The following is a 25465-nucleotide window of genomic DNA, read 5'->3' on the forward strand; positions in this document are numbered from 1 at the left end:
ACCATGCACGTGCATTGCTGTGTCCACCAGGCTTGTATTGATAAAATGTAGCATAAAAATAATAATGTATATATTGCAGTCAAAAGTTTGGACACAGTACTGTATATTATTATTATTATTATATTGCGTATTCACAAAATGTAGTAATCTTGAAAAAAATAAGACAAGTTCTGATATTATTTTCGAAATGTCAGTTCTTAACCACTTGATGGCGTAACTTCCTAATCGTGCAAACCTCTTTTCCAGCAAGTATCACTTCCTGGGGTTGAAGGGCAACTTCTTGTGTCCATAACATGAACTAGCTGGCTTGGTAAATGACCTTAACAAATGTCTATTACTTCGCTATAAGTTTTCACCAGACAACGGCTGTCATGGTACGCTTTACTTTACGAATTATCTACGTTTTACAGTGTTTTCAATTTTAGATTTGTCATATCTGCTAGTTAACTTGCTATATCTTGCCGACTGAGCAACTGTTTCTACAGTGGATTAATAGCTCACTGATCCCATGGGTGTATTTGTGTGTAGGCTATAACATGTTATTTTACTTAAACAAATATCTAACTCTAATATAGGCTACGTCCTCTGTCCATGTCTGTCTGTGTCCCTCTCTGTCTCTCTGTGTCTCCCAGCATAGGTCAACGCTTCTTGTCCGTTTGACCCACCAGACTTTGGCCCACCGCAGAGGGCTATGTCTAGTAAGAAGACCATCCACTCGACTTCTCCTCAACACACAACGTCACGCACCCACTCCACCATGCGGTGGCCGCAACGCACCCTTCCTTCATCACAGCCCCCAGGGTCTCTACTCACCCTCAGCCCACGTCCTCCTCGCCAAATGCTCAGACCTGTCGAGTCAAAAGTACACCCTCATCTACTCGCTACCCCACATCATGCTGCTCAGAGCGGTATCCAGACTCAAACTGCTCCAGACGGGCATCACAGTGGTCTTACTTCCCCCTGTCTACTACATGTATCTCCAAGGAGACGCGTCGGACCTCCTAGTCGCCTACAGCACCGGAATTGCGCTCTTTGCCGGTACAATGCTGTACACCGCGAGTCACTTCTTCCGACGCGTCGTGGGGATGATGTATGTGGATTCGGCGCAGACTACGCTCAGGGTATCTCACCTGACTTTTTGGGGCAAACGGACTGACGTTTACATGCCGGTGTCGGATGTGATGACCGTGGGAGATGCGGGGGATTCAATCGGTGAACCTATACTGAAACTGAAACGTTATAGTTGTGCTGATACACTCTATTTCTCTACCCGCCTCGGACGAGTGGTAGACCGGCATATCTTTGAAAAAGTGTTTGGAACGCTTACTTGATCCTGCAGGGTGTGTGAATACAATTCTGCACAATCATTTTATGTATATTAAAATTAAAATGAATAATTGTTGTGCTTTGTCAGTTAAGTAGTCAGTGGCAGATTTTCAGAATGTCAAGGACAAAGGACTCATACATTGGAGGGAAAAAAAAGGTTTATTTAAAACTATACAGCAACTTTATTTGACCTTAGCAGAACACAGCAGGACAATACAATCACTGTTAGTTTAGCAGTACAATACACAAGTCAGCTAGGATACTACACTCCTACAACATGTAATAATCCACTGACAGGAGAAGGGAGAACTGTACATATTAACTCGTGCAGTTACAGTTTAGCCCTGGAAATAAATGAGTGCAATCGTGTCATATGAATTTGTTAGAGAGAGAGAGAAAGAGAGAGAGAGAGAGAGAGAGAGAGGGGGGGGGGGGGGGGAAGCCATCTCTGGATGATTGGCACAGATCAGTTACATGAATGTATTTAGGGTTAACTGAAGCGTGTTTTGATTTGCTTCACAGACTGCCGGCATCGGTCTGACCTGATCTGGTCTCACTGCTGCCGAGTGCACCTGAAGTAATTCACAGTATCTGACATCATCTGTGTACACTGCAGACAACCAGACCGTCTCAACAACCGTTTGTGGGGCGTCACAGCCCCTTACTTAAGCTCAGCGATGGCGTCGTTAAAGATGTCCAGGAAGAGGTGGGCGTGGCGTTCCTTAAACACCAGCGAGGGGCGGAACCGGATCGAGCTGGTTCCACAGCCCCCCAACACCAACCCTGCAGAACCACAGTTCGATAACGTCAAGAGCTCAACGAGAACCCCTTTGTGTGGGTGTAACATATAGAATAAGATATTATATATGCGTGGTATTTGTCTGTAGAGGTTTTGGCTGCTGAAGCCACCTAGTTTTTCACCCAGTGCGTGGGGGTGGACAATGTTTGAGGTATTAACTAAGGAGTTAAGACAACCACAAATCGGTTACACATACACGAACAAACTCGCGCTCTTCCGAACGAGCGTCATGAATTCTCCTGCTGTCTTGAGTAATGTTCAACGACGGCTGGGCGTGTGTGGTCGTTCCGCGCGGGTGTACTGGGTCAGAACATGGGGGAGGTTGTGGTGGGACCTACCCTTGTTCCTGGCCTTTATCAAGAGGCTGTTGCGAGTGTCTTCGTCCCTCACGTCCACCGCACAGAAGGTCCCGATGCCCCTGGCTCTGCTAAGGAGGTGAGGGTACTTGGTCTTGGCATGAGAGAGAGGTAGCAAGGGAAGAGAGGGATCTCAAATATGGGATTTTCTCGTAACATCCGCATCATCAGGAATGTGACCGCGTCACAAGCGCCGGTGAGCGCGTGTGCACACACACACACGCGCACACACACAGACCTGCTTGCTCCCTGTCCGCAATTCACACCGCTCTGACCAAGCTGCTGACGTCACACACACACACACACTTGTGCGTCTCACCTGGAGCTCATAAAGGCCCTGCAGCATGACCCTGCCTGACTTCTGCACCTCCTCCAGGAGATTCTCCGTCCTGATGACCTTGATGACCTCGTTCAGGAACAGGTTCTTGGTGTGATCTCCGAGCCAGGTGTTGAAGATCCTGAACGGCTGAACGGGAGAACACAGGGAAGGGGAACCTGAATCGCTATGGCAACAGAAACTACAGGGTTTCCCCGTAGTTAGTGTGTTGTGAAAAGAAACCTTCAGTCTGATTCTATTTCCTGACCCCACATGTACAGTTGCTACCTTGTCTGGTTGAAACTCGTCCTTGAGGAAGTAGCCTCCTGTCAACATCTTCTTGCTGAACGAGACTATATCAGCAGGGTCGTCCAATCCCCAGTGTTCGTGGGCCCAGAACTTCCCAGTGGACCCGCCCCCGGTCTGCACCTCATCCACTAGGAACGCACAACCATGCTGATGGACAGGTGACGTCACAGAGGAGAGAATTCATGGAATGTATGAATGGAAACAGCCAACCAAATGAAAAGATGATTCAGAATAATACAGACATAAACACATGCAACGTTTCCTTCCTTTACCTTCTTGGCAATCCCTCTTAACTTCCTGTAAAAGTCAAAAGAGGCGTGGTTATCCCCTCCCTCCGCCTGGATTGGCTCAATGACGACCCCTGCCACAGGTCGTCCTTTCTGGGCCCATTTCACTATCAGGTCCTCCGCCTGGAGAAGAGGGAGACGGATGGAAGGATGTTGGACTACAAAAATAAACAAGGACCACACAGGCTTGCAGATTCAAAGGTAGTGAAAGGAGAGAGAAAAGGAAAGAGAGAGAGAGAGAGGGAGGGGGGACGAAAGGAGAGAGAAAAGACAAGACAAGAGTAAAAAAGAGAGAGAGAAAGGGAGGGAGAATGTAGCCCAGCACAGAAGGAGTGCAGAAGTGGCTCAGGAGGATCCAGCGATCAGAGGGGGTCTCTCTCTGCCGGCCTGACCTGCTCCAGGCAGCGAGCCTCCTCCTGGCTGTTCTCCCTCTGGTGCTCCTCCAGGGGGTACTTCAGCTGGGGATACGAGGCGATGGGCCAATCGAACGACGGGACGTCCACCTTCTGGATGGCCTTGGTGTGGGTGGTCGCCAGGCAACCTGGGGGAAGGAGAGGTGGACAGGTGGAGAGAGAGATCGATGTGTCGATTGAATGTGGGTAGAGTCAGTGAGTGGGGGTTTTCTGTGTGTAGGATTTGTTTATTGAGACCAGTTCAGAAGGAACTCATTTGCCATCGGCTATACAAGTAGCAAGGTCTTACCCAGTGTTCTGCCATGGAAACCACCCATGAAGGACAGCAGAGTCAGATCGGGACAGCCAGGCATCTGCAGGAGGACACACAACGTTCAACATATTCAACAACACATCCCAACAACGCTGGTATCTACTACTGGGTTGTGCAACATGTAATTGTCCCATTGTATTTAGACTGCACCGATGGATGAGGGTTCCAGTGTATTTAGACTGCACCGATGGATGAGGGTTCCAGTGTATTTAGACTGCACAGATGGATGAGGGTTCCAGTGTATTTAGACTGCACAGATGGATGAGGGTTCCAGTGTATTTAGACTGCACAGATGGATGAGGGTTCCAGTGTATTTAGACTGCACAGATGGATGAGGGTTCCAGTGTATTTAGACTGCACAGATGGATGAGGGTTCCAGTGTATTTAGACTGCACCGATGGATGAGGGTTCCAGTGTATTTAGACTGCACAGATGGATGAGGGTTCCAGTGTATTTAGACTGCACAGATGGATGAGGGTTCCAGTGTATTTAGACTGCACAGATGGATGAGGGTTCCAGTGTATTTAGACTGCACAGATGGATGAGGGTTCCAGTGTATTTAGACTGCACAGATGGATGAGGGTTCCAGTGTATTTAGACTGCACAGATGGATGAGGGTTCCAGTGAGGGATCCAGTGTTTTGGGTTGAGGGTTGTGGTCGAGTAGCGTGACCTCACCTGGTTAATCACACTGGTTCTCTCCTCCTCTTGGCTGGGAATATTGTGTCCTCTCTGCTTGTTCTGGAGGGTAAACACAACACAGCAACACAGGATAGCATTTCAGTGTATTTGAACACTACAGCAACCTTCCGATTACTAGCCCGATTCCCTAACCGCTCAGCCATCTGACTCTAAAAGGCCGTAAAATGACGTCTGAACTGGTGTGTTTGACCCAGCACACTGTGAGGGCTGTCGCCATGGCGCTCACCCTGTACCAGATGAAGATGGCCTTGTAGGCATTCTCATTGGAGCAGGAGCCACACGCCATGGTCTGCACTCGAGCCAGGCCTTTGGGCGCCACCTAGTGGTCACGCAGGGAAACGCGCCGATCACGGCGTCAAATGGCATCCATCGTTATCCAGCACCTATCTTATTTACACTGGGAATTGTGTGTGACTATTTATACTTATATGAGGTATGTAAAGGTGCATTCAACACATTTTACTACTAACATCAATGAAGGAAGCAATACACCCTCACGCCTTCAGTCATAATGTAGGTGAGGAAAGGTCACAGGTCATAAGTCATACTTACAGACATCAGACCTCCCAGAAGCTTCTCTGGGTACTTCCCAGGGGGCAGCATTCCCAGGGCTGGTCTGTTGATGAACGCACCCTGACGAACACACAAGATGACCACATCCTGTTAGTAAAGTATGCAGTGGCAATCAGATCTGTGCAATCAAGTGTATCAAAACAAGTGGAGGCTTTTAGAGTTCACCAGATTCATGGGGTCTGTCATGATTTTCGTCATAGCGGGGTGATTGTATCCTGTGAGAAAAAGGAAAAGGTTTTTTTTTTTTTTTAACCATTTAGCATTTCGATTAAAGTTAAACAGTTCTCTAAAAATCTACGGAATTTTCCGTTTAGAACGGAACGTAGCTGTGCAACACTGTGTTCTAATCCTCGGAGCAGGGTGACTCGGTGTGTTTCCAGACACCTATGGGGATGGAGGCGATCTGGGTGTAGACGTCCAACATGCGGTTCCCATCCACGTCCACCAGGTAGTTCCCTCTGCTCTCATCGTAGTCACAGAAGAAGTTGACCTGCAGCACGTTCTGAGGGCCAGGGGGGGAACGGGAGAACGTGTCACGCGTGCATGAACTGATGTTCTCCGGGCGAACTAGGCTATTTATAGAGCCGTTAAGATAAGATGGACTTTGGTTCAATCATGGATTGTGTGAATATTATGTTAAAAAAAATTAATAAATATATATATATATATACATATATATATATATATATATATTACACATGACTGGTGTAAGGGTGGGTGTCAACCTGCCCCCACCTCTCATATACTCCCATAGAGTCAGAAAACTGTAATTATATTTGAATTGGCATTTGGTTCATGTTAATACAATGTTAATACACATCTTCCTTTAAACCATAAGGGAATTAGTTTTGGTTGTTTGGCCAATATTTAACCCCCTACAGTGGTACCCAAAATATAAACTCACCTGAACAACCTCCAGCTGTTTTGACAGACTCTGTGGACAAAGGGGAAAGTATTTGATAACTTTATAAAATGTGGAAGGACGTTGTTTGTAGGACCAGTACATACAAGCAGTCAGAACATCCTGGTAATACAGTTTTGGGGTCACAGAGGTCACTGGTCTAGTACAGTGTAGCGGTGAAGGTTAGATTTACTCCTGACTCTGAACTTCACAAGTATACACAGTATATCCATTTGCAAACTGACACTCTCACCTTCGATATGGGACCTGGAACCTCAGTCTTCATATGAGGACCAGTGTATTCCACCTCCTCCACCATCCTGGCCGCAGCTTCGCTGGCCTGACGGCATCCTGAACAGAAAGGAAACAGGTTTGTAGTACCGGGGTTTACAGTGCTAACCCAGACAGCACTAAGAGACACACAGAGTACAACAGTCAGCGCTATGTGGACAGTGTAAATAAGTGTTTGTGTTATCAAAGGAAATGACTAAAAGTCAAATATCAGTTAACACAGGTCGGAACAAAGTACTCCTTAAAATGTTATGTCAGTTTTAGGATGACACCGAGTTGGGTTATTCCACAGTGAAGGGGAGTGTTGGGGGGGGGGGGTGGTTATCTTGAATTTCTATTACTTATTCTGAGAGTAGGTCTTAGTAAACAACAGTGGTAAAGCCTTAGTCTTCAGAAACACAGGATACAGCCTGTCAAAACCAGTCAGTACCAGACCATTCTACCATCTGTCCTTCAAGTTCACCTTTGCACCCTTTCTTCCTATTCCCGTCCCTCTTTCTCTCCCCCCCCTCCCCCCCCCCTCCCGTCCCTCTCCATCTCCTATTCATTGAGTAAATATACAACTCTTTGTTGACATATTTGTATATTTGTGATGAACTGGAAAACTACTCAGAGCCCATACCAGTTGGCACTTACAAATAAATGAAAATCAAATAAATAAAAACAGAAAAATGACTTTGAAGCGAGATTTCTCTTTCGCCATCATTCTTTCTCTTTCTTTTTGTCCTCTCTCCATCTCTCACCTGAGGCTGACAGGACCAGGCTGGGTCTCAAAGAAGACGACAGACACCCCCTCAGGAGACAGGCGGCCATGCTGCAACTGGACACGGACACAGAGGAAGACAGAGGGAGGGAGAAGGAGGGAAGTTTGTGTGAAAGAGAGAGGAGATTAAGGCAGACTGCACCCAGAAATCATTTAAGTTCTGTTCAAATTGATTGAACTGACAGATAAGGGCAGTTCTATCCCATTTGAAACCTGAACTTGCACCCAGTAATCATCACACTTGATTATTTAGGCTTGCACTCGAAGCTCACAGAAGAATCACTTACTGTATGTAGATGAAAGAATTGAAGAGTATTTAATATCACCTGAGATGTTTGACACAAACACACACACACACACAGTTCCACCAACTACCTGCCTTACTTTATACTAACACGACAACCAATAAGGGAAGACGATGTAATCAACCATTTCCATCCCACCTCCCACTACTTACCATGGCTGAGTCCAGATTCTCCTCACGTGTTATCCTCACTGCTGGGTGTGCAGATTACTCTTTAGTAATGCTGGTTAATAATAAAGTATTAGTATAGTCGATTTTAGGGGACATCACATTAATATGACCTCATGGCGAATCGAGGATAAAAATCTAACATGCAATATTCTGAATGGAGGAATTATTTTTGTAGGAGTTGAGGACATTGTAAAAATGATTGGACCTAAGAAGGTTAACGTTATAGGTAAAGTATTGAATATTGTATAGTATTTGTATATTAGGAGGTTTACTATATTTTAGCTTATCATAGATGTAATCTATGTTCTGTGTACTTAAATGTCATGTTATGCCAGGTTGCTTTGAGTTGTCTTGTCCTAAGAATGTCAGTGCCTGGTCTGACCTTGTGTTGTTCTGTGCATCTGACAATAAAAGACTTGAACTTGAACTAAAGGGGAGTGGCTTTGATTAAGAGTCTCAACAAGGCCTGTGGCTGGGCAGTGTTCTGTGCTGATTACCCAGAATTCCCAGACATGTCAGGTATGATAACAGAGATATGGTTGCAGCCTTTAGAAGAGCTACACCCTGAACCGGCACCAGAAGGTTGCCGGTTTAATTCCCAGTGAAGTGCCTTGGGCAAGGCATTTCACCCTACTTGCCTCAGGGGGAATGTCCCTGTACTCACTGTAAGTCGCTCTGGATAAGAATGTCTGCTTAATGAGTAAATGTCTTCTAAGTCTGTCCAGTGACAAGTTTTGATTGCAGACACGACACACACTTGTTTTCCATTAACCCTCCAGAGGAAGTGGTTCAACCTGGTCTGGTTTAATCAGTGATAAGGTCAGAGGACTGTTTACTGTTTAGAGGTGTTTTATAAACTGCATGAAGTCTCTCTTGGGGTCTAACACAGAGAAAAATAACATTTGGTTTGGCTGAAAATGGCCCATGCAAAGGGTCTGTTCTGCCATCATGTGTGTTATTTTCAGAGGGGATACACATTATATCAGGTGAAAAAACGACCTGATATAATGTTTATCGCCTATCGAAAATAACACAGCCAGGGGATGCAAATCCTGGCGGGGAGGAGTGCCTTGGCACGACACCGGGAATTACCTCAGGTAACTAAAACTGGAGATACATTTACTCAAGCTACTTTATGCTTTCTGCTCATTCAAAATTATGAAACAACGGCAGGGTCATTATGTTTGTTTTTACAGGTCCTGAGAAGAATGACTCGGGTTTCTGAGGAGATAACCTGTATAATTGACCATCCTTAGCAGTTACAGTATATAAATATATTTTTTAATATTTATATGTTTATAACCAATACTCATTCATTATTGGTTCAACATATTACAAAAACACACAGTTTGATCAAGACAAGAAAAAGTCAAACTTTATTTTGTTTCAACACATTCATCCAGTGTTTTGTAACAGTGAAATGTAAAATATTTTTTATAAATTTGTACAAAATAAAAAGTGTGCCTTTCCACCATGTCGTCTTTGCAGGCAATGCAGACACTTGGCCAACAGGACTTTTGTGAGCTGGTGCTGGGGTTTCCATGGAAGAAGTGTCCCATACGATGAACTTTGCCTACGAAAGCTGAGATGATTCTGTCTCTGTGCTAACCGACTGTGCAGGATGGGATGTGACATCCTCCTCCTCTTCTTCCTCCTCCTCCTCCTCCTCCTCGTCCTCCTCCCATTCCTCCTCCTCCTCCTCCTCCTCCTCCCATTCAAGGCAACGTCTCTTTGCTGGCCTTGAAGATGATGGCCCAGATACTGAAGGAGCCGTTGTGCCTACTGCCACACTTAAGCATGGCACTGTAGTCTGTATGGCTTCAAAGGGGGAGGGGGGGGGGGACCATTTTAGTGGGGTGTTTTATGGATTGCTCAGTGCCTAAGGACTGTGCCTAATGTACTGCTGAAATACAATAGCCCAAAAGGAAAGGGCATCTTCAACACACAATTTAATTACTTATTCACTCATATATTTTGTATATAAAACCATTCATACTTATTGACCAAATAATTTTCACCAGCCTCCCCCACAAAAGGTGATGCAACTGATTTGAGATCAGACCAATCAGTGATAATACAGATGAATAGTTTTATTCACACTATGAATAGTTTGATAATTTGTTGTGAATGGCTCACATAATTGATAAAAGTACCCAGTCATCATGGTAAATATACTTGGATAACACTGCTCTGTTAACCGCTACAAATTCATAATGCTACACATGCTTGGAACACAAACAACAAGACGTCTGGTTTTGTAAGAATAATTAGAACGGTTACCTTTGCTTCGTAGGCGAGGTCCCAATGTCTTAAGAGACAGTTGTGTCGCGCGAGATGCCACACTTCGATTATCTGTTTGGCATGATGCATCTTTCGTGTGTCGTTCTTGTGATGTAATCTGAAATAAAAGCGTGCAAATAAATCTATTGTATCTACACAACACTTTTCAACAGGTTGACTAGATATAATTTGAAATGACGTTAGTTGTTTCCACTTGGGATCGACTCAAGTGGGTAACGTTACAGCTTAGCAACCAAAACTATTGTACTCATCTTCAGTTAGCTAGAGATAGACTAGCTCTATAGAGAAAGATATATCTTTCTGAAATAACATTTTAAAATTAACCTGACAAAGATATGGACAAACATGCATCGTGAATTGTAGATTTGCATGACAACACTGGTTATTTATTAGAATGAAACAGTCAGGAAAATGAAATAACGTTAGCCCCATTGCCAATAAACTAAATCATAACACATTCTCTACCTATGCCAGATCCAGGATACGTTAGCATTGCTAATAACTGTTAGCGTACCGACAAAATCATACTTACATCTTGCGATGACCATATGGTCGGAACAACACCTTTTTTCAGCAACAGCATGCTAGCAAATCCTGCTTTAAATTGTCCATAGTTGTTAAAACTGTCCTTTGTGAAATGGTTAGAGCAAACGTATAGCTCTAACTGACTGTCAATCTCCACAGGGATCTTATACACAAAAGTCAGCCATGCCCGTCGAGTAATTGGTTCTTTGGGAAGACTATGAAAAGTATAAGCATTCCCCGTACATCCTGGAACACTGCACCTCCGACCGTGGTTCATGTTCAATATCTTCCCAAAAAATCCTTCGTAATTCCCGTGGATGTACACAAAGCAGGACGCAGCTAAACAACTAGTGTCTGATATCTACGCAACCTCCATTTCTGTTCGGGGCCAGAACACCAGTGGGCTGGTGTGTATGTAAAATATGGGGCGTGACAAAGGTACAGATCAGACTCAGAGCCCAATAAGGTACAGCCACCGAGTTGACGTCAACTATAAGCCTCGTTGGGATTCGCCCGTTTTACAGGCAGTTTCAAATGGTGAGATTTGCCAAGGAAAGAGGTGTCAATGGGACTGAGGTTCTCTGTATGTCCATTTAACCCCTCCGAATTGTCGTTATTCAACTATGACAAGGTAAACTCGGCTTTGCATTCTATCACCCCTTTAATACATCACATCCTGTAAAATAAATACACATGCCCGAGTTTACCGTTCTGTAATTTAACCGAAGTTTTCTTATATTGTCTAGACTCAGGTTTGGCTTTAAAATAAAGACACAAACTTCAAATGCCGGAACCAAGACGACAGTGCACGTCTCACTTTATTCACTGCCAACAGACACCCCGTCAAAACAATACCCCTTTTAACCACTTCCTGTCTTTCTCATCACAATAAAAGCTCTGTTTACTTTAACTTCCTCTCGACCTTCAGCTGAGAGGATACACAATAAAATACCTTACATAATTATTATCCATCATTACACAAGCAGTTTACTATTCACTACAGCATGCAATGGGACTGCAATTTTGGTTTCAATTATTGTCATTGGTAACAACATGTCCATTGTCATGCTTGTGTTCTTTTATCTGCTCTATTATAACTAACTAGGATCCAGGGTTGTATCCATAACCTATTGCATATCATACAGCATGGTTACAGAACTTTTAACAGACACACAGAGGGTACTGAACACAAAGTGAATTGAGAAAGTCTACCGAATAATCACACGCTGAACTCAAGTCTGGATGAAAGCAGATTAAATCACCCAAAAGATCCATCAGTTTCTAGATCAAAGGCTTCACAGACACAGAGGCCAGATCAAGGTAATGGTCAATGGTCCTTTACTGGCCCCATTAGGGTTAGGGGGTTATACACAAATAGCTGTAGCAGTAGCTACTACCAGCAGCAGTAGCAGGAACAGTACTAGCAGTACTAGCAATAGTAGTACTAGTAGTAGCATTAGCAGCAGTGGCGCCACAGTTTTCATATGGGTGGGCGGGGGGGGGGGGGAATCTTGGCATGGCCAAGCATATGAACCAAAATCAAAAGCCATAACTTTCTTCCTCTGTTATGCTGTTGCCGTATGTGGTAGATAGTTGAAAACTAAACTATTTCAATATGAGAGTAGTTAAGGAATTACATGCTGATGTACTTTGGTTTGTTATTTTACAATTAACTTAACGTTCTCCCTGATTTTCTTCTCAAGCGTTAACACAGATAACCAGAAAGCCAAGACAGTATGGTTATTTCAACAGCTACAACACATCAAATTACTGAAATTCATAAAAACAGAATTCTAGATTTGCTTTGACTTAGAATTCTAGAATTTCGTTTATATCAGTCCTACCGCGACTTTACCCACACTGGTACTTGTACCCAGGACCCTACTTACCAGCTAGGCCAACGAAAAGCTAGAGGAGTGAGTTCAACCATTTCACATCGACTGCATAACGACTAGTAGCAGTAGCAGTAGCAGAACTAGCAGCATTAGCAGTAGTAGCACTCGTAGCATTAGTAGTAGCAGTAGTAGCAGCATTAGCACTAGTAATAGTTGTAGCATTAGTTTATTGATCCCCATGAGAAAAAGTGCATCCAAATATGGCATGCTCAATGACTAAAATGGTCTCCTGGGTGACCTGACCTTAGACAGTGACTGTCTCAGTGAATTTACAGTTTTTGAGATGTCAAAACATCTGGAGTGAGACAGAGATAGAAAGATGGGGATAGAGAGACCAATGACTGAAAAAAGATAAGAGACAAAGAGAGAGAGATGGGGAGAGAAAGGTGGAGAACGAGAAAGAAAAACAACAGGAAAGAGGTCCAAAAAAAAACATTCCTTCCGTTGTCGTTCAAACTGGATTGGCTGAACCTGTCTGTGACAGGTCACATGAGGTACCAGGCAGCCAATCCCGCCACAGCAGCCACCCATGTGGCCAGCACCACCTGGCAGGTTGGGTGCTGTAGGAGCATCATGGCCATCTGGCAGAGAGGGGTGGCGTTCCCGTTGGCAGCTAAACACACAGAGAGGAGAGGGGACAAGTTTAAAAGGTACGGTCCAAACTGGACCATACCATATACTGAGACTATGCCATTTCTACTGGACCATACCATTAACCGTATACTGGGCCGTGCCATTTCTACTGGACCATACCATTAACAGTATACTGAGCCATACTACTGGGCTATGCCATTTATATTGGATCATACCATTAACAGTATACTGGACTGTACAACTGGGCTATGCCATTTATACTGGACCATACAATTTCTACAGGCAGTCCAGTACAGATGGTCCAGGTAACGTACCCATCTTGGCAGCGTAGTAAGGACACGTGTTGATGTCTCCCTGCATCTCCACTCCTCCGTGCCCGTGACCCAACCCTGCGTCCAGCACCTCCTCTTGGAGGGTGCTCCCCACCTGCTCCAGCTCTGTGAACACCTGCACACACACACACACACACACACACACACACACGCACACACGCACAGATAAGGAGAGGCAGGTGTAAATAACGTTAAAATAAAATATGAAATACGCTAAGTCATACAATAAAGACCAGTTAAATTTTCACTCAAATTGGTGTAGTGAATTGTGTGAATTTCAGTCAGAAATCAATCACAAACACTAATACCTTCCCGTTGGCTGCCTCGAGTTCAAGTTTATCATGCACCTTCGACACAATTACTGTCCAGTAATAGTTGGACAGTAATCATCAATTACACCTGATGTTCGGCCTTACCTCCATGTTGAACGTGAAGGCCCGGTTGGACTCGGCTATGATCCTGTCCTTGGTGCGGGCGTCCAGCTCCAGCTCATTCATCCTGCTGCGGTACAGCTGCTTAAAGGCCCGGGCGTTATGGATGCCCTCAAACTGGTAGAACTGCAAGCCCTCGCCCGAGGACGGCAGCTTCAGCGCCCGCTGTGCCACCTGGGTACAGACGGGTGGGTTTGTGCGTTTGATTGTTAACGTTAGTACAAACGTTCATACAATCGTTCAAATGTTTGTTTTGAACTACAATCGCAAAAAAACAAACCCGTGTTTCTCTCTCTTTCTAACTTACCAAAGCTGATGTAAATCTGTGGCTCTCACCTTCTTCAGGATCTGGCCCCCTGACAGGTCCCCCATGTAGCGGGTGTAGGAGTGGGCCACCAGCAGGACCGGGTCCTCAGCCCCCACCTGGTGGATGCGGTCCACGTAGGGCTTGGTACCCGGGGACACGGTCACCTGGTGGAGGGGGGTGGAGGTGAGGAGGGGAGTGAGGGTAAAGGAAGAGGGGGGGATTGGGGTGGGGGAATGCAGGAGGTGGTGAAAGGGGCAAGATGAGGGTTGGGGCCAGAGCACAACTCGTCAGTTGCAGGTGGGGATTCCGACCTAGCTCTATGGAGCTGGACGGTGTATGGAGACCAGAACTGACCTGGCTCTGCCAGTCCTCTCCGTAGAAGTACTCCAAGTCCCGGGCCAAAGCCTCCTGTCGGTCCAGCTCTGCTGGGAAGTACACAGGAGCCACCTGGGGGTGATCCTTGTTCCTCTCCAGCTCCTCCTCCATGGCCGAGTAGACAAAGTAGAGAGCCACCGTCCCTCTCTGGAGGGGGAGAGGGAGGGGAGGGGGGAGATGTAATGTTAGACCACTGGAGAGTATGAAGAAGGGGGGTGAGTAGGGGGGGCCAAATTGGAAGAGAGAGAAAGAGAGAAAGTGGTAAAGAGTGAGATGAAAGAAGAGGGAGAGAAGGAGGGGGACGGAGAGAGAGATATATAAAAATAAATATCCAAAGAAAATGGTCAAATGAAAATATGTGACCTATTAACTTAAGACAGCGGGCAAAACATCCGTTCGACAACAGTTCAATCAGGAATATCTCCCTCTCTCTCCCCCTCATACCAGTTCAATCAAGAATATCTCCCTCTCTCTCCCCCTCACACCAGTTCATTCACAAATCCAAGAAGTGATCCCTTCATTTAAAGTGCAGTGCGCAAGTTGTGTAGGTCAATGAAGACAAAGCACAAGACAGCATGAGAAACAGTGGTCCTTCATACAATTTTAACATTGTTAATGCACGGTCACTGTCAACTGACCTTGAAGAGCTCTCTTTTGATTCGTCCTCTGAGGAAGTCTTTGACAAACTGGCAGTTCTCTGCCCTGTCATGTGACTCCTTTGTCCCTTCAGCTAGCAGTTCTGACAGATCATCTGGGCTGAAGAGAGGGAGGGAGAGGAAGAGGAAGGGAGAAAAGAGGTAACAGAAACGCAACAGACAGTACAAGTCAAATATGTACCGCATTTAGAAATACATTTCATATAATGTCAAGGTGGAAAAACAACTACATCTACAGAGAGACGCCCCAACCCCCCCCCCCCCCCCTCTCCCTCCCCCCCGCAAGTACCTGAGAACATCATCTTCCACGATGATCTTCGCCCCACCGTTAACCGCACGTACGGTCTGGGGCTCAGGTAAAGTCTCTGTCGGCATGGTTGTCCGTCTGTCTGTCCTACTGGAGATCTTCTGCGCACCTGTCGTCAGCCTGTTGGGATAAAACAGGGGAGTGTTTGTGAAATTGTGGATGGGATGAGAGTGAGAGAAGAACAGGTAGCAGATGGGTTTTATATATGACCTGCTCGTGGATAAAGTGATTCACATCTGGTGTCAGAACACCGATGTATCAATTCACATTGAACATTATGCAGAGCCATGTGAGTACCCTTCCGAATGTGTCGTTTTTTGTTGTTGAATGTAATACATCTTCATACAACTTATTCATTCATTCATTCACTCTCTCTCTCTCTCTATGTCTCTCTCTATGTCTCTCTCTATCTCTCTCTCTCTCTCTCTCTATGTCTCTCTATATCTCTCTATATCTCTCTATGTCTCTCTATGTCTTTCTCTCTCTCACACACACACACACACTATCATTTCTAATCATAAAAACATTGCAACCAAGTCCAACCAAATGCTAGCTGGCATATATAGTACGATGCAGATGTTGATAACGCAAAACTGCACTTTGCGACATTAGCCTAATATGCACATTGAAAAGATTGCATGAGAGAAAGAAGGTTATGCAGCACGTATTATGTCATACTGGCCATTGTTGCTGCCCAGCGTTGTACGTGTGGAAGTTGAGCCAGCCTCGAGTGCCTATAAAAGTGACATTGCCGTCTTGTGTAAGAGAGCGTAAGCTTGCACATGTTTTGGCGCTGTCAGTTGCTATAGCCAAACAGCTGACACGTTTTTGGTGAGTATAAAATCACATTCGTAAATCAGGGCACATGTTAACGATATGTTAGCGACTGCTAGTCACGGTGGCTTGTTTTTACCTTGATCAGATAGGTGACTTGTTTGTGTTGACCGCCGTATGTTTTGGGAAAGATTACGTGCTTGGCAGGCGCAACATAAAATACGGCAGCCAATCAGATGTATCGCTGGACCGACGGCAGGCGTGTTAGAGCACGTTTCATGTAATAAGATGATACACAGAAAAAAAAAAAAAAAAAAAGAATCGTGTTCAATGGCTTGGCATCATAAAAAAATGTGTAAGTGGCAAGTTTAATAATTTGATACGTTTTAAATTTTAAAAAGTGACAAGAATGCGGCAAATTATCAATGCACATCAGACATACTGGGCCAAAAAACACTTATTATACCAAATTAATACAGTCAGTGCTTTAATAAACTGCTGATTGTGAGACATATGTCAGATTCAAAGAATGTACTTTATAATGTAAACTGTTGGTGAATTGTTTAAATGTAAGTAATTAAATAACTGAATCAGCAAGAAGAGTGGATTTGCTGCTACCTGGGCATCAGTCAAGGACACGCACACACACACACACACACACACACACACACACACATGTGCGCATACTTTTGATGCTTTTGATGAACATTTGATGCTCGCTTGTCATGCACAAATTAAACGGGCGAAATCTTCCAGTTGCAGTATCTACATTTGTTCAATAGAGGGAAGCACACTCAACGATTTCTGCATTCCAGCTTCACATTGCCACTGGCAGAACTGTAGCCTGAATTATGATTTATGATTATGATGGTGGTCCGTTATAATAATACACAACTCGTAGTATAATCAAATTCAGAAGTCCACATTTGTTTTTCCTTTGACCATAGAAGCCTACGTCAAATGTAATTTTTATGCTTAATTTTTAACAGGTCCTCTCCACAAACGTGGCCCACGGTTACAAATCCAGAGGAAATGAGTTTGTATAGTTGATGTATTGTTTACATGTACCATACGGTCATGGTATCCTTCCCAAGGTCTCGGTGGCCAGGGAAGTCTCTTTAAATCAATACGTCAGGTCTATCGGCACATCTGGGCTCTGTGATAGCAGCATGCAAACGGAGTCAAACACGCCCTGGACAATAATCTCTCCAAGTAGGGGCCTCACCTACGGTGGGGCCAGAGAAGCACTTGAGAACAGTAACAAAAGAACAAAAGCTTCTAGGTTGCTGCATTTCCTTCTGGAGAAAAAAAAAAAAAACTTAACTGGTTTGGAAAATAATTCTGGCAAACTCTGAGCCAGCTCTTTTATGTTGTGAGGGACCCTTGAGTCCCTATCATGCACAGATTCACACACACACGCACGCATGCATGCATGCACACACTCTATCTTTCACACTCTCTGTCTGTCTCTCTCACACACACACACACACACACACACACACACACACACACACATACACACACACACACACACAGTCAAATCGTTCCATTTGTTGCTGCCAAAGAGGTTCTAGGTTACTGCTCTCCTGTTCCAAGATGTCCGCCCAGGACCCACCTCTGTTTGTGGTATTGTTATGTAGCAGGACACAAGCTTCCTCAGATCAACAATATTACATTGACCTCCACCACGGCGCTGAGCTATTTCACATTGAATACAACTTCCTGTGTTTATGATGGACATTTTTCTGGCTCCCCTTTCAGGACGCTTAGCAATGGACCAAACATCCAGAACAATATAAAAGAAAAATAGTAAGGAGTTATTTTAATGAGTAATGTGTAATAACCTTGAGTGTGTCCGAGTGTTTAAGTGCGTGAGTTCACAAGTATGCATGACAACATGAGTGTTGCTTCCAATTGGGACTTGTATCAAAGGATAGGCAATGTTTACCATGGTTCACTGCCTCATCACTTCCTGTTTGCTATTGCTCCCTCGGGATAACCACTGTGACATCATGATGATCAATTGTCCTTGTATGCATGATTCCAGTCATACAGGTATTCTGTCCCCTGGAATTGTTCACGGAGCCCACAATTGTTTTGTTTTTTTAGCACAATAATTGTGTCTTTATTTGACTAAAAGGGAAACTCTTCTGTCTGCTTTAGACTTCCTCCTGTTTTCTCCAATGAAAAGTCCCCTGGCTAAAATAATCTGCGGGTGTATTCATTCTTTGTTTGAGATTTGAGATGGGGAGTGTTGATTGCGCGTGTTTACAGACAAAGAGCAACAACAGAGGCGGGTCTTTGGAGACGTCTAACAGTCCGTCCTCCAGTCTGAAGGTTTCAACTTTGACCTTTCTCCTAATGCTGAGGTTGGGGTGGTCCAGGTGAGGCTTGGTGATGACAGTGGTCACCATCATAGATATAAATCTATATATATATATATGGTCACCATGACGACATCTTGACAACCAGGGCCGGTGCAAGCCTATAGCAAACGTCGGCCCTGTTGACAACATCATGACAGCAGTCAAATAATAGTCCGTGTTGGTCAATGCCACCAGTCAATGCTCAAAGTGACATAGGTGGGCATTAGTCGAATGCTTTTAAGTCAATTACTATTAGAATATAAAATTATCTGTTCATGATTTTGACTTTAACCTGCAGTATTTTCGGAAAAATGTCAAGCCGAACACCGCCATATAACAATTGTATTGCCAGTTGACATAATCAGGATGCTTTAACTGACTGTTCATGTAGAATGACAAATCCATTCAGGCGTGGTGCTTTAGTCACTGTCTCTTCCATAATACAATTCTATTATTGGCCGGCAGCTACCGGCCAAGTGAATGATTTACTACCGAAGAAAGTGAGCCGGTTGAGGAGGAAGCAACGACCCTGAGGGCGACACCGTAAATCCCCCAGTTGCAGATTCCCGTCCCGCTGTGAGTGCGCTCCCAGCCACTTGAGCTGCGCGCCCCTCGTAACTATAATTAGAAACACGCCTTTCTCGTGTTCGCCTCTTACTGACTCGCTTGCAGGAAACATCGCCAGGTTCAGTATGTGCTGCCGTTGTGCTTCAACAAAAGGAGGAAAGCGTGCACATCGCGGAGGCATGCTGGTGTGTGATTGCGGTCCGGCGTGCCAGCACGGAGACCGCCTTGTTAGGCTGTGCAGGTGTACCGAAAAAGCCTAGATTGAAGGAATAAATGAGTGAGAACTGGAAGGAAATAACAAGTTGTTGGTGCATGTTCCATTCTAACACCCCATCTTAGAATGGTAAATTCTAAGAGTGCACACTTGGGATTAAATACATGGAATTCTACATTTCCGTTGAGTCAACGACTGTTCATAACCTGTTTGCTTGTACGTCCCAAATCATTCCTGCTGGCTGTGATAAAATGACTGACCTATTCAACTCACACTATATGGAACAGAGTCCTGTATGATTGACCACACATTTTCCGGCTCTGTCTTATTTTGCTGAGTTCTCCAAAGTAAAAAATAACTTAATTCATCTCTATTTATTCAGTGTATATCTAAGATCGTCTGCTCTGAAATGTGAAACATATGGAGTAGAGAGAATGAGGGCTCCATACGCCTCAACTCTGATGTCCACTAGCCTTAATGTGTCTGTTTATGGATATTCAGATCCTGAACAGTGTAAACATTCCTTTGGCATTTGGCATACATAAATACAAAGTGTTGCAGAGCATTGGAAGTGCATCAGTGTGTAGCATGAAGTCTGAAGTGAATCCCAGTGTTTTAGACCCTGCAGAGCCAAACCCTACACACATTGGCCTAGTCTTTTTTCCATGTCAGAAAATAGTGAAAAAACAATTCTTCTTGTAGAAAACTTTGGCTCAGGCCTTGTCTCAGTTTTCCAGAATGACAGAAAAGGAATGAAAAAGCAGCAGAGAGAGCTAGCCCCACCAGGGCCCTACAGAGCCAGCAGACCCACCAGCAGGGAGAGCTAGCCCCACCAGGGCCCTACAGAGCCAGCAGACCCACCAGCAGGGAGAGCTAGCCCCACCAGGGCCCTACAGAGCCAGCAGAGCCACCAGCAGCAGGAGAGCTATCCCCACCAGGGCCCTACAGAGCCAGCAGAGCCACCAGCAGCAGGAGAGCTAGCCCCACCAGGGCCCTACAGAGCCAGCAGAGCCACCAGCAGGGAGAGCTAGCCCCACCAGGGCCCTACAGAGCCAGCAGACCCACCAGCAGCAGGAGAGCTAGCCCCACCAGGGCCCTACAGAGCCAGCAGAGCCACCAGCAGGGAGAGCTAGCCCCACCAGGGCCCTACAGAGCCAGCAGACCCACCAGCAGCAGGAGAGCTAGCCCCACCAGGGCCCTACAGAGCCAGCAGACCCACCAGCAGCAGGAGAGCTAGCCCCACCAGGGCCCTACAGAGCCAGCAGACCCCAGGCAGGGTCGTTGTCACGCCTCACAGGAGCTTCGACCACGTGGCGACGCCGTGGCAACCCGGGCGTCGTGGTAACCCGAGGCGACCCGGAGACCCAAGCGGGCCTACGGCGGGGAGGGGGGGGGGGGGTCTGTGTTTGGAGACAAAGGAGACGAGGAGACTCCCCGAGGAGGGTCACCCTGTGTTTGTTCCCCACCACAGAAGGGAGGTGGTGTTTCGGGGGGGTGAGGCTGCAGAATCCAGACAATGGATGACAGACGATCCTCCGTACAACGACCATGGTGTCTGCGCTCATGTAACCTCCAGTTTGGATTTGTCAAAGCCCAAACATTCCTGCCTTGGAACCCATACCAAGATTTTTTTACACACCGAATATGCTTTCACCAGGGAAATGCTGAGTGGAGAGAGAGAGAGACAGAGAGACAGAGAGACAGAGAGACAGCGAGAGAGAGAGAGAGAGAGAGAGAGAGAGGGTGTTTGGACTCTATTTTTGAATTGAGTCAGTAGTACTGAGAACGCTAGCTGGACTTAAAGATGTACTTAAGTTCTAGGAAAGAACCCTATTTGGACTGGAGCATTGGCTAGCCATATGCTGTTTGATTAGAGATGGGCAATATGTCCATATAAGGTTGATTAACCATTCAGTCCAAACATGTTGAGAACTTTCGCCCAAAACGAGCTCAAGGGGTAGCTCAGTATACAGTACAACTCAGCAAAACACATCCACGACGACGAGTGCAGCCATGTTTTCAGAGTTCACAGAGGTCAGACCATGGTGTATCTACGTGCAGCATTCAAAATGAGCCCTCGACAGCCTTTGAAGCTTGATGCGGTACTTTCCCCATTGACATACTGATCCTTTGTATGTGGCGCTAACCCTTTCTCATCAGCCCACACACACACACACACGCACACACACACACACACACACACGCACACACGCACACACACACACACACACGCACACACACACACACACATACACACCCACGCACACACACGCACACACACACACGCACGCGCGCACGCACACGCACGCGCACACCCACACACACACACACACACCCACACCATCCTGCCCTATATAGTCAGTTCTCACAACTGTGTACACTTGAATGCCTATGGAGCCGGGTCTAGTGCTCTCAGCAGGGGGGCGATCCCTGTGAATAGAACCAATGCACCCCGGCAGCCTTCCAGAACGCCGGCCGAATCGTGAGACGGGTGAGAGGAAGGCCGACCGCGCTCGGAGCGTTCCCCCGACGCCCCCCCTCAGGTCCCTCTCCGCTCCGGCTCCTCATTCCAGACTCCTGATTGGATCGTGGGCCTCGCTGTGTTCCGTCCTCATCAGACAGGTGTCAGAGCCATTGAAGGAGATGATTGGTCGATGTTTACCTTGGCTCTTCTGACCCCTGAGACCTGAGCGACGAGGGGTGGAGGGGTTTCCAGCAAGGTCGTGTATATTCATATTTAACAATGCCAGGTCGCAGTAGGGGGGGGGGGGAGGGCGGGGGGGAGAGAGCGGGGGACTGGTATTGAAAGGCACCAGTGTACCTCTCCAACTGATAAGCGATGTTAAAGCTGCTCTGTGTACAGTGGTGGACCCAGGCTCTGGGGGATTCCTGAAGTGCATACCTTGACCGCGGTTACAATGACCAAGACAGGAAGTAGTGTGACTGAGACAGGAAGTGAAATAAGAGAGACAGGAAGAAATTGTGGAGGTTTGTAAATCTGAAGCTGGCAGGTTAATGGTCTAATCACATTGCTTTTCGATGGAGGTATTGTTGTGGTGTGTGTGTGTGTGTGTATGAGTGGTTAAGGGCATGATTAAGTGACAGGAAAAAGGGACACGGGACAGATTAACGTGGGATAAACACGCATCCTCATCGCTAAACGCCAACGCCTCGTGAAATAGACACACATTTCATGGCGGAATGTTCCAGAGAGTCGTAGACAAATGGGCTCTGCCCGGTTCATTCTTCAACATGGTCCCTTTGAAAGTGTGTGTATCTCAGGAGGGCAGGTCTGTCAAGGTAACAGCTGGGTTACATGGCTGTGATGAATACCCCTCTTTTATTCCTCTTCATAGTCCGTGCTTGAGTTTGGATAAAAGGAAGATTAACGAGAATTCACTCATTAGGGAAAAGAACTCTTAAAGGAAATTATTAAAACACACTTGATCAATCATCACTACGGCGTGACGATCTACAGAGTTTAAACAATGAGCTGAAGTGTTCCAGAAAAGCATACAGCCTGGAAAACCACAGCTAGTAGCCAGGGGTTTTATTTACTGTCTAAGTGACCAGCAAGACAAACATCAAGACCCTCACCTATGGAACACCCCGGATGTTCTAGAACCCGAGCCTCCAAACTAGGCCAAAACACTTTCTTGGTCAGAGCGCACAAACAGGTCTGACCCTGGCCAAGGCATCTGAGGTGAGAGGGGCCGTCTTTAAATATACACCTCCAGGTCATTCATCCCTCCTGGAGTCCGTAGAGCTCTCTCTTTCTCCCTCAGGACCTGGGCTGCGATGGAGGACAGCCAGGGAATGTGTGTGAACATCTTGTTCATCAGGGCACATTTGGAAAGGGGAGGGAAGAGAGAGAGTGAGAGAGAGAGAGGGAGCAGGGAGAGAGAGAGAGAGAGAGAGAGAGAGAGAGAGAGAGAGAAAAGGGAGAGAGAGAGAGACAGGGAGAGAGAGAGAGAGAGAGAGAGAGACAGAGAGAGAGAGAGAGAGAGAGGGAGAACGAGAGAGAGAGAGAGAGAGAGAGAGAGAGTGAGTGAGTGAGTGAGAGAGAGAGAGAGAGACAGAGAGAGAGAGAGAGAGAGAGAGAGAGAGAGAGAGAGAGAGAGAGAGAGAGAGAGTGAGAGAGAGAGAGAGAGAGAGAGAGAGAGAGAGAGAGAGGGAGAAAGGGTGAGTGGGAGAGACAGCGAGGCGGGAGAGAGAGAGAGATAGAAAGTTCCAGACTCCAGGCCGCAGGTCTGTCCCGGTGGTAGAATGGTGGGTTCCTGTGTTTGTGCCTGTTCCTGTCTCCCGCTGTCACCATGAGCTCGTCGCCATTGTTTCCGTAGCAACCAGCCAGGGAACGGGAGTTCTGGGAGGGATCGAGGATGCCCAAAGAGAGAGAAAGAGAGACAGAGGACTAAACATAGACAGAGGTGGAGATGTTGTACAATGTAATCTCTCTCCCTCCCCCTCACTCTCCATCTCTGCCCCCTCCCTGTCTCTCGCTCTCTCTTTTTCTCTCTCTTTCCCACTCCCCTCAACTTCCCGTCACACACACAACGTGCCCCACTCCTCCTCATACACACATTCTCCACCTTTGATTGTGTGGAGAAATCTCACTGTTTGCGTCTTTGTCCACAAACAAAAATACAGCCATCAGACTAGCCCCTGGGGGCTGAAGCTGGCTCTCTTTCCCCTGGTAAACACACTCTGGGTCAGGTACACAGACCTGGAGTCTAGGTCTGGGTCTGGGTGTGTGTGTGTGTGTGCAAGCATGTGTGTTTGTGCTGTGTGTGCGTGTTCGTTTGTGTGTGTCAGGGAGGGATGTGAATCATTCCAGGTTGGAAGTCTCACTGACTGTTTTGAGTTGTACTCTGTCCTGCAAGGAAAACCCCGCACACACACAGCACACAAACAGCACACAAACAGCACACAAACAGCACACACACAGCACAAACACAGCACACAAACAGCACACACACAGCACAAACACAGCACACACACAGCACAAACACAGCACACAAACAGCACACACACTGCACAAACACAGCACAAACACATCACAAACACAGCACACACACAGCACAAACACAGCACAAACACACACAGCACAAACAGCACAAACACACACTGCACAAACACAGCACAAACACAGCACAAGCACATCACAAACACAGCACACACACAGCACAAACACAGCACACACACAGCACACACACTGCACAAACACAGCACAAACACATCACAAACACAGCACAAGCACATCACAAACACAGCACACACACAGCACAAACACAGCACAAACACACACAGCACAAACAGCACAAACACACACAGCACAAACACAGCACAAACACAGCACAAATACAGCATACACAACTTGTCTCAGATACAACCCAGCATCACATACATTCAACGTATCACACGACAGGATTGTCTCAAAAAGTGTGAAAATAGTCATCATGAAACAACTCCTGTTACTGACGTTCTGTAAATTGAGCTTTTATGTTTTGGCAAGCCGGCCGCCACCAGAGAGACATGTTTATCTACTGTTCTCATCACCTAGAACATCAGAATTAGGGTGGTTTAGCATGTCAAATTACCATGCTATTTACCCTGTCTGAAGCAGAACATTTCAATGTTTATAGTCTCTCTGCAGACCCAATCAAGACATGTGTTGACGGAGGGAGGTTTGTTATGAAGCAGGGACTTGTCTGTGAGGAATGCGATGGGTCATGTCAGACTGTGTTGTTTCAGCAATCATCATGATATCTGGGTTAACTGGGTGTAGACGATTGGTTAGTTCACATGTGTGTAATGATCTTGGATGTTTTCTGTACAGTGAGTATAATGGTACTTACTGTTACATTTAGAGACGTCATCGATTCCATTTCTTCCACGTCTTGTCTCTATGTGGGATATCCAGAGCCTCTACAATGTGTCTGTGTGTTGGGGTCAGGTGGCTGAGCGGTTAGGGAATTGGGCTATTAATCAGAAGGTTGCC

The 25465-nt window shown here is 46.1% G+C and overlaps 3 protein-coding genes and 1 long non-coding RNA gene across 5 annotated transcripts; 1 reads left to right on the top strand and 3 right to left on the bottom strand.

Moving 5' to 3' along the window:
• The first annotated feature begins 239 nt into the window (after positions 1–239).
• Positions 240–1397, top strand: tmem186 (transmembrane protein 186). 2 transcript variants are annotated; one of them, XM_084685269.1, is made up of 2 exons: positions 240–374; positions 633–1397. In XM_084685269.1, the coding sequence occupies exons 1-2, from the start codon at positions 315–317 to the stop codon at positions 1329–1331; spliced, it is 759 nt and encodes a 252-aa protein (XP_084541395.1). In that variant the 5' UTR covers positions 240–314; the 3' UTR covers positions 1332–1397. The 2 variants fall into 2 exon arrangements, with proteins under 2 accessions (XP_084541395.1, XP_084541394.1); XM_084685268.1 differs by having other exon boundaries at positions 252–374; positions 576–1397.
• A 362-nt stretch (positions 1398–1759) lies between these two features.
• On the bottom strand, positions 1760–7398 carry LOC146237533 (4-aminobutyrate aminotransferase, mitochondrial-like). Its single transcript, XM_084685266.1, has 15 exons — positions 7329–7398; positions 6548–6645; positions 6298–6327; positions 5778–5895; positions 5559–5608; positions 5373–5453; positions 5047–5139; positions 4797–4859; positions 4096–4159; positions 3786–3934; positions 3379–3516; positions 3086–3253; positions 2801–2947; positions 2464–2575; positions 1760–2109 (listed from the first exon to the last, which is right to left on the bottom strand). Exons 1-15 carry the CDS (start codon positions 7396–7398, stop codon positions 1988–1990), a joined length of 1503 nt encoding a protein of 500 aa, XP_084541392.1. The 3' UTR covers positions 1760–1987.
• Positions 7399–9171: 1773 nt separating this feature from the next.
• LOC146237534 (uncharacterized) lies at positions 9172–11061 on the bottom strand. Its single transcript, XR_014740629.1, has 3 exons — positions 10657–11061; positions 10104–10221; positions 9172–9641 (listed from the first exon to the last, which is right to left on the bottom strand). It is a non-coding gene; the product is annotated as an uncharacterized LOC146237534 (long non-coding RNA).
• A 1475-nt stretch (positions 11062–12536) lies between these two features.
• hmox2a (heme oxygenase 2a) lies at positions 12537–16541 on the bottom strand. Its single transcript, XM_084685024.1, has 8 exons — positions 16460–16541; positions 15529–15666; positions 15222–15339; positions 14563–14730; positions 14238–14372; positions 13887–14075; positions 13453–13585; positions 12537–13157 (listed from the first exon to the last, which is right to left on the bottom strand). Exons 2-8 carry the CDS (start codon positions 15612–15614, stop codon positions 13030–13032), a joined length of 957 nt encoding a protein of 318 aa, XP_084541150.1. The 5' UTR covers positions 15615–15666; positions 16460–16541; the 3' UTR covers positions 12537–13029.
• Positions 16542–25465: the final 8924 nt, after the last annotated feature.

Source organism: Hypomesus nipponensis, chromosome 21 (genome assembly GCF_054491055.1).
Source record: "Hypomesus nipponensis isolate SF chromosome 21, ASM5449105v1, whole genome shotgun sequence".
Classification (NCBI taxonomy): Eukaryota; Metazoa; Chordata; class Actinopteri; order Osmeriformes; family Osmeridae; genus Hypomesus; species Hypomesus nipponensis.

What these genes read in the sequence shown, in the direction of transcription:
- tmem186 (XM_084685268.1), top strand. Translation starts at nt 315, where the DNA reads ATGACCTTAACAAATGTCTATTACTTCGCTATAAGTTTTCACCAGACA. An exon ending in ACCAGACAACGGCTGTCATG is followed by an intron (nt 375 to 575) that starts GTACGCTTTACT and finishes ACTCTAATATAG; the next exon opens with GCTACGTCCTCTGTCCATGT.
- LOC146237533 (XM_084685266.1), bottom strand. Translation starts at nt 7,398, where the DNA reads ATGGCCGCCTGTCTCCTGAGGGGGTGTCTGTCGTCTTCTTTGAGACCC. An exon ending in AACAGCTGGAGGTTGTTCAG is followed by an intron (nt 5,896 to 6,297) that starts GTGAGTTTATAT and finishes CCTGGCCCTCAG; the next exon opens with AACGTGCTGCAGGTCAACTT. An exon ending in AGGCTCGCTGCCTGGAGCAG is followed by an intron (nt 3,517 to 3,785) that starts GTCAGGCCGGCA and finishes CCTCTTCTCCAG; the next exon opens with GCGGAGGACCTGATAGTGAA.
- hmox2a (XM_084685024.1), bottom strand. Translation starts at nt 15,614, where the DNA reads ATGCCGACAGAGACTTTACCTGAGCCCCAGACCGTACGTGCGGTTAAC. An exon ending in GTGGAAGATGATGTTCTCAG is followed by an intron (nt 15,340 to 15,528) that starts GTACTTGCGGGG and finishes CCCTCTCTTCAG; the next exon opens with CCCAGATGATCTGTCAGAAC. An exon ending in TTACTACGCTGCCAAGATGG is followed by an intron (nt 13,158 to 13,452) that starts GTACGTTACCTG and finishes CTGTGTGTTTAG; the next exon opens with CTGCCAACGGGAACGCCACC.